The sequence below is a fragment of the Lates calcarifer genome, linkage group LG2 (assembly GCF_001640805.2).
Source record: "Lates calcarifer isolate ASB-BC8 linkage group LG2, TLL_Latcal_v3, whole genome shotgun sequence".
NCBI classification, from domain to species: domain Eukaryota; kingdom Metazoa; phylum Chordata; class Actinopteri; family Centropomidae; genus Lates; species Lates calcarifer.
In genome coordinates, this window is record NC_066834.1 from 13,375,381 (window position 1) to 13,390,136 (window position 14,756).

The 14,756-nt window shown below is 40.5% G+C and overlaps 1 protein-coding gene across 1 annotated transcript in view; it reads right to left on the reverse strand.

The window, feature by feature from the left end:
• The window catches only part of LOC108894293 (CD82 antigen), a 28,975-nt gene that overhangs the window by 1,728 nt on the left and 12,491 nt on the right, over positions 1 to 14,756 (reverse strand). The window contains exons 2-8 of the mRNA XM_018692913.2: positions 12,694 to 12,766; positions 9,802 to 9,874; positions 4,709 to 4,830; positions 4,303 to 4,377; positions 2,227 to 2,325; positions 1,027 to 1,200; positions 859 to 942 (exon numbers count right to left, since the gene is read on the reverse strand). Of these exons, the coding sequence (XP_018548429.1) occupies positions 859 to 942; positions 1,027 to 1,200; positions 2,227 to 2,325; positions 4,303 to 4,377; positions 4,709 to 4,830; positions 9,802 to 9,874; positions 12,694 to 12,756 (690 nt within the window). The 5' untranslated portion in view covers positions 12,757 to 12,766. The remainder of the gene's footprint in view (positions 1 to 858; positions 943 to 1,026; positions 1,201 to 2,226; positions 2,326 to 4,302; positions 4,378 to 4,708; positions 4,831 to 9,801; positions 9,875 to 12,693; positions 12,767 to 14,756) is intronic.

Consider the following 14,756-nt stretch of genomic DNA (forward strand, 5'->3'; position numbering starts at 1 on the left):
AACACCTTAGTTGATGTTTTTAAAGACTTTTCAAGTCCTGCAGACTCCCTGTCTGGAGGTTTGTTGCAGCTCTGTGGGGAACAGTAACTAAATGCTGCTTCTCTATTTTCAGTTTGCACTGCAGTAAAAATTAGCAGACCTCTGTCTTTGACACAGAAGAAGTCAGTGCAGACACCAGAGAGCTGCTGCGATGTGTTAACTTTGTCAGAGTTATTTGGGGGTGACCTGAGAGAAGACCATTAGATTAGTTTGTGGTTGTATGCCACTGCTAACCAGTCCAGGTGTAGACAATTAGTGTGGGAATTCTTCAGTTGCAGCCAAAAGCACATTTTTGTGAGCTCACAGTGACGTTGACCTTCGATCACGAAAATCTAATCAGTTCATCTTTGAGTCCGAGTGAATGTTTGTACCAAATTTGAAGAAATTCCCTCAAGGGGTTACTGAGATGGGACATACAGATGGGAAACCTGAAAACATAATGCTTCTGGCCACAACTGTCACAGATGTGGAGGTATAAAAAACATTTTTTTATGGAAGTCACACATTTCTATGGCATAACGTTTGTGTTTATGGTTAAAAAGATAATTTTATCTGTTATATTTATCAACACTAACACAGGTTTTAACTCAGTGTTGACCAAATATGCAGTTATTGTGTTGTAGGGCTATGGTTCTCCACAGACTTGACATGATCAAATCAAATTCCTGAACAATGTGATTAAATCCCTCTCGAAACTCTGATCCACTCACGTATTTGCTTTCACTTGGAAATAGATCACATTACTGAAGCTAAATATGCTCTAACCCGACAGAAGCACCACTGGCACCGTCATCTTAATGAATGATAATGCTGCTGTACCTCAACGAAAGCCACTCCGAGGCAGATACCCAGCACCACCCCAATGTTGGTGAGGAGCCAGCTCTCCACGCTGTCAGCACAGCCCTGATTAAAACACAAGCAGAACAAATGAAAGAAGAGCACAGCCAGGTGAGCACAAACAGGTGAGAAAAAAGGAAAACAGTTTACCACATCGTATACAGGCCAGTCGGGCGTCTGAGCCTCACAGAATCCGCTTTCAGAGAAGTTTCCGGTGGCCAGCGAGATGTTCTGGCAGGAGCAGGGAAACAGCAGCTGGGAGCTGTTGACGATGACCATGTTACCGTTCCAGTCTGTACGACCAATCCAGCCACAGCACCCCATCTACAGACAGTGTAATAGTGATAATCAGTAAAATGAAAAGTAAACAGACAAGGACAAGATCACTCAGACTGCCAGGAACAGTCCAGGAATAACTGCTTTTCAAGGATGTTCGATTTGATTGCGGCATCAGTTTTCCTAACAGATGGTAGACTGAGGGTTTGGCAGGAAGCTGCTTCATCAGGTTTCTGAATACTCCCATCACCACAGCCCACTGTGACGCACACATACTGTGCTGTGCAAAGGTTTTAGGAACTTTGAATGTTTGGATTCTTATGCCATCAACAGAGGCATCTGATTGGTCCCAGATTCACAGAGCAGCACAGAGAGACAAGAAGAACAAGGAGTCCTGCAGCAGATGTTCTCAGCATCATGGAGTTAATCATTTACCAGGCTGAAAAATACCTGAACTTATCTTTAATTTACTGTGGCAAAGCTACACATATTACACCACACCAGGTTTATTATTGTGACTACATTACTTACAGCTTCAAATTATTGAAAAATTAAACACAGATAAATCTCCTTTGTCATAGTCATTTCGGTTGTAATTTAGTCGTTAAAACCTGATTTTCTCACAAGTGAAACTGCAACAGAAATCAGTTCATTTCAAGACATTTCTAGAGATTGGGGTTTGTTTCTTTAAACAGCGAAAAAAAAAAGGTGTGTTGTTGTTACATGATTTCCAGTACAGAACAATTTGTTTCAAGAATTTCCCAGATAAATGCTTTTATCTTGAGTATCCTGAATACAGCTGTAGAATAATTAAAAAAAACATTTATCATTGTGAATTTTACCAAAATATTCAAAAATATTGATTTATATAGGAATTTGTTAAGTTAAATAGCTTTTAGCTTATAGACAAAAAACACTTTGTAAAATGGAGGTTATTGCAGAACTTAGAAAGATTTTATTGACAGGAACTTCAGTGTGAGACGTTCATGTCTGTATTCACTGTAGTTATATAAAAGCATTTTTGCTGTTAGAGATAAGCTTGGATCTGGTCACAGATCAGTTATTCCAACTCACATTCCTCTGGATGAAGTCCCAGGCCTGCTCTGTGGTGGAGTTGTTGCCGGGGTAGTTGTCCAGCACCTTAGTGACGATCTTGGACATCTCCTTGTTTAACTGAAGGAAAACAGGTTGAAAATACATGAGCAACAATGCAAGATAGTAAATTTATATCTAGCTGGCTCAAACTGTAGATGTGCCTGTTTGAGGTTGAAATGTTTAAACTCAAGCAAATAAAATAAATCATTGTGAGGATAATGACGTGCTGCTGTGTACGCAGCTCGTTTCATGACAGAATCAAACCAAATCATTTATCCCAGAGCTGCAGGGCTGCAGTTCATCAGTGAACAAATAATAAAAAAGACACCATCTGGAGAAAAACAGGTAAGACTGCTGTGGTAAGTTTTGAGAACAGTCTGAGCTGTGGTGAGTGTGAACACAGATCTGAGTACAGGAAAACCAGATATACCCTGAGCAGGTGCGGGTGGGGATGGGTGGGGGTGAGGGGTTTGCCTTGAACCTCTGTTTGGCAGAGACTGTAGTGTCTGAGAAATGGGCCAAGAGCTCCCAACAACTGTTTCAAATACAATAAACAGGGACCTGTCTGCAGTCTGCAGAACTGAATTCCTCTATTTTTTTTAGCATTTCATTCTATTCAGATGTTTTATGCAAAGACAAGCAGCTGGATCAGCGAGTGCATGTGAACTCAAACTCCTAATCGTCTGACAGGATCACTGTGAGATTTCCTTGCACCCAGTGACCTGTTTTTTTTTTGTTTTTTTTTCTATGGAGCAAATCAGAAAAATGCATCAAATAGTTTTTATACTTGGAGATGAGTGTGTCACTAACCACATGTTGTAAATCTGCATTACATAAACTGTGCCACTGTCCAGCTGGCCTGAGGCTCCCGGTGAGTTTACATTCCCCATAAACCATTTTACAGTGTACTATTGCAACAGCAGCACAGGTTTCCAACAATCATACTAAAGTCCAGAAATGGAGAACATACAAAGAGCTTCTTTCTATTCAGCTGAGACACTTCTCATGTGGCAGGAAAAAAATTATGTGATATTTTTCACAGCTTCATTTGTTTTTATTTACTGAAATTGTCAGTTTCACCAAATAGTATTTTGACCAAAAATAAATTGGTTTGAAACCCACAGACAGCAACACTGGAGAGGGCACGAGAGAAATCGTAGGACAAAAAAATAAAAGAATCATACAGTGGTCTGCTGACAAATATCTGTAATAACAGAGCAAATGCTCACAGGTGATCAGTGTGATCCACTGTTACACAACACCCTCCATTAATGACACATCCTTGATCACAGTGGTTCTGCTCAAAACTGGTGGAAATACATCAGACAGCACCAAGGCTCCAAGAATCCTGAACAGAACAGGTTCAAGAACCAGAACAAATCTGATGCAGAAGGGGTAATAGATTACACTGATTAATTAGATTACAGCTCTCAGCAAAGAGTGTAATCTGATACTTATGGGAGACTCTAGAAAGGTTTTACTTTTAAAGGTTAGAGAGCCACAACACTTGACTTGAAATGCATAAAACATGGATTTAAAAACACTGAACTACTAAGATTACTATTAGAAAAGAAGCTCCTTGAGAGTAACTTTACATGTTTTCTGCTGCTCTTGCCACTTACATGGAAAAAAGCCTCAGACTAAACACCAGAGGGTGCTGTAACTCCAAATGCTCTAAGTTTGAGTTTCCGTTTGGGTGTTACATGAACCACATGTCACCTCCTCAGTTAAACTGGTTTTCTTATTGTGTAAAACTGCAGGAAGGATAGAACTGCTTTCTTTTCACAGCATGTGTTGTTTTATGTTACGGCCATGGCAGACAGTTGTACTCATGAAGGCATGTTATGACACATCGTGGGTGCGAACACCAACCAATCAGAGGATGAAGGTGGATTGTTAACAGGTGAGCTGCAAACCTCCACATTCCAGTTAGAGGCTGCATTCATTAATGTAGCTTCTGGGTGAGACTAGCAAAAAAGAGGAAACTCCCACGATGCTCATGTGCGCAGAAGAGATAGGACGGAGGACTAATGAAGAGGAAGTGACATCACTCACCACATCCTTCTGGAAGTAGATCAGAGCACCAGCTGCTATCTGAGCGATGAGAATGAGCAGGAGACAGGTGAAGTACTGAGGAGGAGGAAAGAAACAACAGATGATGAACATGAAAACATCTGCAATGACAGATTATTAAAACACGTTCGCTCTGTGACGATTAACACTCATGACTCTATATTCCTCTCATTTCTGGGTCATATTATATGTACATTAACCTCTTGTTTGTATGACTACACAAAAGCTATTAAATTACGATTAACACCTGACTAGAAACGTAAACCGCAAACCTCATGCGTCTATTCTGTGCACCTATAAAGTTTAAGACCAACTAGATTTCCACAGTAAATCATCCAGTTGCACCACGCCTGCGTTATTCATCATAACATACAGTACTGTCACTCACCAGGCCAAGCAGACAGCGGATCTCATAAATGGCCCCCAAACAGCCGAGGAAGCCCATGAGCATGGAGAAAGCTCCGACTCCGATCAGGATATAGCAAGCCACCTTAACAGCTGTGGAGTTATCTGCAGAGAAACAACAAAGAGCACAGATCAGAAACCATTTACATGCAGGATTGTTAGTCTAAGGTAAGATATCTAAAGTCATAAACCACAGTGTAGAGGTATGTGGAGTACCTGTGATTCACAAACACACATCATTTTTAAAAAATATATGAGGACTAATGATCAATGCAAATTAGATTTCTGGTTCCGTTTTGAAATCTCAACCTCAACTTCATTATTCCCCCCAGAGAAAATGTGGTTTTCAGTCAGGCATTAAGAACACAGCAATAACACTAAATATTGTCACAGATGAGTTTTGGAGTAAACTACAAAGCTGTGACACTGTCAGTCTCTGCTGGAGCTTTTTCTCTGCTGCAGAAACACAACTTTATTGAGGGAGATGAGCTTTAACACTGATGCTGTGTTTTCTCAAAGAGGATGAGTTAAAGTTTGTCCTGGATTCTGTGGCTCAGTTTTGAGTCATCTATAATGGGTGGCACAGCAGAGATCCATGTTTAATCAGCAGCACCCGTGTCAGCTGTGGAGTCCAACTAACAAATAACTGTATGAGGATCAGGCAGAACGCAGTGAGCTGATCTGTGACTGAAATGTTCGGGGAGAAATCTATGCAGCATCATAAGTTTTCCAACTGGCTACTGTCAGTCCAACAACCGACGACTGCCGATACATTCGCACAGGTAAAGACAAGCTGAACAGCTGTCTAACATTAGGACACCTCTGCTTGCAGCTTCCAAATGAACAAACAGGTGAGGACAACATATTATTCAATGATGGTAATATTAAAGGATGAGTTTTCAGCCTGCAGCCAAAGTGTCATTTAGTCACAACTCTGTTTTGTGAAGATGGAAGTCTGTGCAACAAGAACATGTAACTCCTGTCATGGTCTGAGACAGAAAAACCTCCTAAATTGACTGTGTGAGTCCTGAAGTCTGTTTGGAGAGTCATCAAATCTCACCACAGCGAGAAAACACTATACTTAGTCCTGACAGGTAAAACTAAACACAACTCTTTGTTCACAACCTTTTACCAAATTACATGTAATTCCAGAGAGTCATTCAGAGTGGATTTGTTTTATGCAGTAACACTGTGATAAAACACAAAGTGTAACAAAAAACAGCACAAAATCAGAAAATCTGAAACTTTAATTTCATATTTTGTTGTCACATGAGGTGAAAAACAAGAACAGTGGCTGTAGTGCAGCAATCTAGACTCTAAAAACTTTTGGAAACTGAAACCAGATGAGCTTGCCAATACAGCAACATGTGTGATCATCAAAAATGAATAAAATTAGAAACAAATGTGTGGCTACAGCGCTCTACTTATGGTGAGTGATCACTGTCTAATGTAATGCAGGAAGCTAAAATAAAACTTCAGCTACAATTCAAACCCCACATTGGGATTTGGGGAACTCTTCATCAATGGACCATGACGCACCAAGAACTGAGACCCAGTTTCATTTGGTTCACAACATCCAGCCTCCAGAAATCTTCTCAGAATCCTTCTTTTGTTCTCCACTAAACAGAGGAACATTTTCTACACCTCAAACATCGCAGAGAGCAACACGTGAGCACTCAGAGTCACACAAACACAGATGAGGTTTGTGAACAAGCAGCATACTGGAGGGAACACGTCAGCATGTTGATGTCTGCCTGTGTCTGCCAATAAAGACTGACACGCCACCCCCACCCCCTGCAGAGTCCTTGTGGCCTCAAGGAAACATGGGACACCCCGGGGGATCAGTGAACCAGGGCATGCAGCTCCAAACCAAGACAAAGGGAAAAGAGAGGAGTTTATGATGGAAAATTAGGCTGAGGGAGAGAAGCAGGCTGATGCAGGAAATGAAAGCCTGCATGTGTGTGTGTTTATGTGCCCTAACACGCACATGTACACATGTTCAGTGTCAACCTGTAGGGCAACTAGAGACAAGGAGAGCAGCCTCTTGTGTTATTAACATGGCCTGAATGTCTGTATACGGCCTTATGATACAGAACTAGCTTGAGATGCTCAAAATCAGGGTTTCTGCAGACCTCTTCAAAAGCAGATAGAAATCAATTCAACATCTTTTTCAGGGTAAACGGATTGAAAAAATGATGGAAAACAATAAGATCTACGATTAGCATTTTTATTTGTTAATAAATAAATGAACTAAGTAAAAATAAATGTCTAACTTTACTGACTGTAAATTCATGTACTGTATAAAAGTATATTCCTAGTAAATCAATCAATCAGCACAACCCTGACCCACCCATGGATCACTGAACAGGCCCACAGGGAACAGGCCAGGAGGTCAGAGGCTACAAAGATACTCAAAGCAACCACAAAGAAATTAAAAATGACCACAAAGTGAGGGGACACAAAATAACCTCTGTCAAAACCTAACAAACCCTAAACTAAAGCACTTTGATAATTATTCAAGGACAGCTATGTTTTTGACTTTGATACGCTTTTATAGTTTGAGGTTAACTAGATTGGTTGCAAGGCTACTGGCTACTGGTAAGGAGATAACTGACGCCATCAGCCATGTTTTTTAGCAATGTTGCTCCTAGATCTCAGCCGTTAACTAAGTGAATCAGGTTCTGTTTCACTCTCGTTGTGACTCAGCGCAGCCTGTGCACAATCAAATTGGAGCAGCACCAGGCTGATTTCATCTCTCACATGTTGCACGCACCAGGCATCTCATTGATTCACCCTCAAAAACCACTGCAATCATCTGTGGGCACATAACAGGCAACAGGCTCGATTTATAAAATGTTCCACTGGGCATCAATACGTCTCATTTATGTGCAGACACAAAGCTAACTGTCCACTGTACTTTAACCCTCTGCTCCGTGTGGTGTGTGTCATATGACTGCATGAAATCCCTGAACTCACACTGTCTGTCTTCTCGCCGCTCTCCGCTCGGACAGACCAGTGATGTGATGTGGTGTGTGTGTGTGCGTGTGCGTGCGCGCGCGTGTGGTGATGAGTAAGGCGGTGAGCGCACTGGGCTGATGTGATGCATGCTGATGCTGGACAGAGCAGAAAGAGACCAGTGTCTGAGGGGAGGACACCTGCAGAGAACGACAGACAAATGACCACAGTGACACTCGCTGTTCAGAGTGAGAACACACACACACACACACACACACACACACACACACTCACACTCACACTCACACTCACACTCACACTCACACACTCTCTCTCTCTCTCTCTATTACACTTGCTCAGTGTCTGTCTCTATATTTCTGCATCAGCCCTTCTTCAGTCATCTCTGTGCCTTTCTGTCTCGCTGACACTGCTCATCTCTTTCTTGTTTTCCCTCACTCTCTTGCTCTGATAAACTCGTACTGTTTGAGTATTTTCAAAGAAGAAAAAGTCCAGAGTGCATCTTCCTAGTGAACAAAGCGTTTTTGGTGACAAAGTTCGAGGGATCCACTGATTTTGCTCCATTTTTTGTTTTGTGGCCGAATCTCTGAAATTTCTTTGTATTTTGAATTTTTTGCCTCTCTTGTTGTTGATTCGTATAGATTTCATTGCTAAGACAGACTGTCTAATTTGGGTAAAAACTGAAGCCCCACCTTCCATATATCTACACACATGTAAACCATTCGTGGTCCAGTTCAGACGACACAAATTCAGCCCGACTGTGACTCGATGTTGTCCTAGCCAGTGTCAGGCCTGAATATGAACGGCATGAACAACAAACAGGCCTGATAGAGTGACACTTTAAGAACAGCAATGTGTTTTTGTACCATAAGTCCAGTTATGCTTTATATATTACTTATTTTTGCTCACTGTAGAAAATCATACCTGAAGACTAACAGTAACACAAGCTTGGATTTATGCATTATCATTGATTCTTTACAAGCAATGCATCATTTTAGCTAATTTGGCAAACCCAACCTTATCTTAAATGATGACTTTGGCTTGTTCTTTGCGATAGCTGCTGGAGTGTTAACTAAGGCAGTGGATGTTCCTGTCCAGAACAGGCTTTTTTTTAAAATAACATAACCTGTAATGCAGTTAAACTTGCTAATATGCTCATAGGCAATGGCAGTATGCTAAATAAGTAAACGAGTAAGAGAGAATTGAACCATGGTAAGAAAGATATGTTAAAGTAAAAAGACAGCTGAAAAAGAAAGTGAGAGAGAGATTTGTTGTGTGGCAGTGTGACAACAGAAAAGATGTAAGAAAAGAAGACACTAACTGAACAGTCTCATATGGTGGAAAATGTTAACACCTCAGTCTTCACAGACTGAAAATTAATCAATCAAGGATGGAAAGATTTGCTGTGATATCTGTAAAGGGGGGTACTGTACTTAACTGGGGCCCAAACTTTGCACATGCTACAACTACTGTTACTACCACTGAGGCTGTATTTACTTTCTCTCAATCCTTCAATCCACTTTGTCATGTTTCAAACAAACAAATAATAAAATCTCCAAGGTGCCCAGTGTGTGTGTCTGTTTCTCTCACAGTCAAGCACACACATTCATGGACACAGACATACACACACACACACACACACACAGGCAGCCTGGAGCCAGAACTTGGCCTGATTTCAGCTTGTTAATCATTGCACCATTTGTATTGGCCTACATCAGCTCTACAAGTGGATTAGTGTAAAGGCTCCACTGGAAAAATATATATTTGTTGGCAACTTGTTTTGTTTATGCTTTAGTAGTCATCACACTGAAATCCAGCCAGGAGAGCTGCTCTGAAGGATTTAATCCCATCTTTAGTTCAAACGACAGACACGAAAAAGTGGCCTCACTTGACTGATACTGTAACTACAGCAAAACATACAAATAAAGAAAAACAAGTTGCTTTGAGTGGCTGATAGGACTAGAGAAGCTGTTTACCATATGATGAAGTAAACATCAAAAAGAGTCATGATGCATGTCCCATTTTTAAAGTTGAACATGGAGCGATTCGGTCTGTTCATTCCTCTGTTTCACTGAAAGGAAAATGACTGATACAGGTACTCACTCAGGACGACGATGAAGCTCTGATTGTCCAGGAGGAGCCAGAGTCCGAAGCCCATGATGACGGCCCCGAACAGCTGGAGCAGGAACAGACACACACACACACAGACACATACACATACACACAGGTCAGTCATAAAAACATGCTCCAGACATGCTGCTGTACTTGTGTGTGAATGAAAGCACATATCAATATACTGTGACTGTTTGTTGAGAAATGTCAGGTAACAGGTTTGAATGTGAGTCCAGTAACTGACAACATGAGATGTAGATCACAGGCTGGTTTTATGTAGGGCTGCAACTAATGTTTATTTCCATTATTGATTAATCAGCTGACTATTCTGAATATGATTTATGAATCATATTTTCTATATACATACACACGCTGATCAGCCACAACATTAAAACCACTGATGTGAACAATAACATTGATGATTTCGTTACAATACAATGTTCTGATGGGAAACCTTGGGTCCTAACGTTCTGGATGTTACTTTGACACGTACCAACATTGTTGTAGACCAAACACACTCCCCAATGGCAGGGGCCTCCCCCACCATTGGAAATCCCAAGAGGTGCTGCAGTTCTAGTTCTATACTTGTTTTTTATTGGTAGGTTTTATTGATTCTTTGAAAATGAACATCCTTTTCAACACCTGATGTTTTTTTTGTAAATATATTCAGAGAATTGTGGCCTTTCAAGCTGCACTGGGTCAGTGCATAAGTTTTTCCAGAGCACTGCAATGGTTTTTCTTGCTCTCTAGCTCTCTTGTCCTTGCTAGCACTTTATCTAACTATGAAGATGCTAATGAAACCCCACTATCTCATTATATTTCCTCAAGCTGCTTCACAGTAAAAATCCTGCTCCTCCCCTCCTGCTGGTTCTCCGGTGGATAACATTTCCTGTGAAACAGCAGCAGTGGGAAATACTTAGCATGGATGAGGAGCAAATTAACACGTCTGATACAACTGAGATTGATCAGTAAATAGTAAAACAGACAGGAAGGAGTGAGATTGAACTCCAAACCACAGGGATTCAGTTAGAAGGTACAGAGGTACTCTGAACACAGAGACACATGTATTTAACCACTTCATTTAGCACTACTATTGTCAAAATATATATTAAAAAAATATAAACAAAAGTTAAACTGAAAAGATCCAGACCAGTCTTTTAGTGTAAAATGTGACTCTGTTTGGTTTAAGACCAAATATCTGCAAATCTAATCACATTCACAATCAACCTCAGCTTTTTGTGCTAATTTGCAAATTAGCATGCTAACACGCTAAATTAAGAAAGTGAACACATTGTATCAGCTACACATCAGCACGTTGGCATCGACATTGTGATCTTCACTTTTTAAAAAGCATCATATGTAAGTTCAATGTGAAAAATACTAATATCAACTTTATAAAACACCACTTTCTGTAACTTTTCACTGTAATAATGTTGTTTATTTTATGATGCTAAATTTGACAAAACCTTAAAAAATATATTTTGAGGCCATGACCTCGGCGGACTCAGAGGTAACTACAGCCCTTAAAAGTTTGAGTGGAGGAAAAGAAAAAGGCAACATTCACCCAAATCTGCAAAGAGCTTCTCTACAGAAATGAGGAGCTTCTAAATATGTGCTCACTTTGGAGGATTTCTCTCACTGAGTCTCTTTAGTCCCTTTCAGTATAAGAACACAAACACACTCAGTGAGTTTCTGTCTGTGAAGCTGTTAAGAGGCTCTTAACCTCAGATCACAGCTTTCATTTCCACAGCAGAGGGAAAGGGAGGAAACAAGAAAGTGGGAATCACCCTGGTAACTAGGCCACAACCACTTCATCTGCAGTTTAATTAAGACTCAGAGTCAGAGCGTGAATGAATAGCTGACATCAAGCTGTCCACTAAACTGATGTCTACTGCGATGATGCAGCGAGTAAACGCAGGAAAACACATTTAGATACTTTTACACTGTCAAAACAAATTCCTCTGCTTGAATGCACCGAGTTATGTTTGGGTGTCCACTTTATTTCAAAGTGCCTTTTTGACCACCAACCAACCTAGGCCAGAGTCAGAGCAAATATTACCACACAGCTACTTTCCAAAACAAACAAGAGCAAACAAGACGTTACCAAATACAACGCAGATCACTTCTTAACAGTCATTGTGACTAACACACAAACAAACACAAAGAAAAACAACGTAAAAGTAACAAAACCGTAGTGTTAAGAATGGATCAAACATTGTTTTTATTTGCTTAAGCTGCTGCCATTAACATGTTCAAGGCTGAGGAGCATATCATCAGCTAACTACATTAGTTTGAGGGGTTACAGATTATGTTTAATGGAGCCAAAGTGAAACCAAGTTGTTTTCCAGAATTAATAAAAATCCAAAATCACATCAGTATGCGGATATCTAAAAACCCAGAGACTCTCTAAACTGTATGTCGTATGGCTCACTTCATTTATTTAGATAAAGGTTGTTGTTTTATGAAAATTGATCTAATGTCATTGTTTATTCAATATTTTTAGTGGCCTCTAAGGAACTCCATTACCCATAAACCCTAGACCCTTGTGGGCTGTTGCCATGGTCACTTCAGTTTCCCACTTGTTTACAGTGTTCATGTAAATATCCAGGTTGTAACTACATCAGGGCCCAAGTCTGCATGTATTAAAATGGAGGTGCCATGGTCACCTTAACTAAACTCCATGAGCTCCGGGTTAAATATGTTGCACAGCAGAATTTATAATAATTTATTTTATTACAAATGTCACTGTCAGTTCTGCATTTAGCCAGAACGTCCCAAAGAGAAGGATGTGAACATGACAGCAGCTTTTTAACAGTGTTTTAAGGGGAATTTCTCCTTTAATGACATGTTATCTTAAATCACCAGTGAAACTAAAATACTCACAAAGAAGATGAGGTTGAAGAGGAACAGGAAGTACTTGGTCGCTGTCACACAGCCTTTCCCCATGGTGCCTTATCTGCAAACATCAAAACACAACAGTTACAACACGAATCTGCTCAAATATAGGCAGCAGCTCAGAGGATGTTTATCTTACAAGGTGATGTTATTCTGTATCTGGTTTACTGTAACAAAAATACAGTGTGGACCCAGATTTACTTGTGAATAAGTGGTGACAGATGCTGTAAGAACCAAGACTTCTCTTGCTAAGCTGGCCTGGATGACGATGATCAGGACTGGGGGGCTCAAATCTTGAGATTACACCCGTAATACCAGTACAATCATTGGAGGAGGGGCATACACCCTGTGACCTGCTCTCGCATGCTCTCTAACCCTCTTAGATCAACATCTATACATATATACATAGGAAATCAATACACCAGCACTATGTGTAATAATACATGGGCTTCACTGGCTGATGAGAATATTTTGATTCAGAAAATTGCAGATTTATGTGGTGATGACTTTATGTTGATCTTCAAAGATTTGGGATTTAATGTGAGTATTTTAAGTATATCTAAATATTTTAAACATTTGCATGATGCCAAGTCGAAATAATCAAATCCACAAAAAATAAAAATAGAATTCTTCTTTTCACTGCTTGGAAAACGTCAGTGACCTTTCTCCTCCTCTGTGGTGGCTCACATTTATGGAAAATCCAGCCTGACTTGAACACACCATCTCTCTCTCTCTCTCTGCTTTTTCCATCTTCTCTTCACCTCCCTGCAGCCATCCCTCCTCTCCTCCTCATCCCCTCCACTCTGTAACGGCCTATTACTGTCCAATAAATCTATGAAAATCTGGGTGAAATATGGAGGCCTGGCTCGATGTTTCCCCATGGCAGTGAAGCCCTTGTAGCATGAGCAAAGTGCCCATGTATCTGACCCATATTCCCATCACTGTAAATGGGTTACTGTTACAACATCATGTGGGGGTGGGGGGTAGTTGAGGGGGCACCTGCAGGGATGGCAGAGGGAAGAGAATATGCAGCGAGAAAGACATTTTGGCAAAGCATCGGAGAAAAGCCAGATGGAAGGTATTACAGTCTGTAAATAGAGCAGGCTGAATCCTAAACAAGACCAGGTCAGCCTCTGATACTGAACAGCTAGAGTCTGAAAGGAGAGTCACTGTTTTAGACCAAAACCTCTTATTTTTATTAATCCTTAAAAAGTAACTGGGGGAGGATTTCATATAAAGGAAGAAGCAAAACAAAAAAGGGGGCATGAATGAAAAAGTCAAAGCCAAGTTTAAGTCAGAGGAAAAGACCGGCAAAACTCTACATTTTCTCATTGTCAGCAAATCACCCAAAAACCAACAATGTGTTGGTCTCTCGGCCCATAACTTCCCACAGCCCACTAACTTGATTCTTACTGAAGATGTGAATGAGTCAAAAACAGTTAGTTTCATTATATATTATTAGAGAACTATCTGCTGCTAACTTTCTCCACATTTGACTGTTGCCAGGTGAGTCAGTTGTGTGTATGTTTGGATTACCTATCCATTTTTTAAATAAACAATATGATGTGTTCTTGCATAATTGCATCTTACAACTCCGTGCTGCATAACATACACTGATCAGCCACAACATTAAAACCACTGACAGGTGAAGTGAATAACATTGATCACCTTGTTATAATAAAATGCCCTGCTGGTCCTGTTTTTCATCATTCCCATGACCTGGCCTCTAAACTCAGCTACCACTGAATAGCACTAGCATTCCTGGCTTGTAGGTGTGTTAGCAGTTAACTCACCAGCTACAGTAGTTCCTGCGAGTCACTGCTGTAAGTCACTGAGCCTCTAGTAAAACTTATTTCACGATTTTTCATTTCAAATTGTGAGGATGAATTTTGCTGTGCCACATTGCGACAACAATAACAGGCTGTGTACAAAGACAATACCTGTCATCTACAATTTTGTGTTTTTTTCTTGGAATCTGGTAACAATAAGAAAAATACACAATATCACCAGTATCCTTTATGATGCCTTCAAGGCTCCCCTAAGCTCTGAAT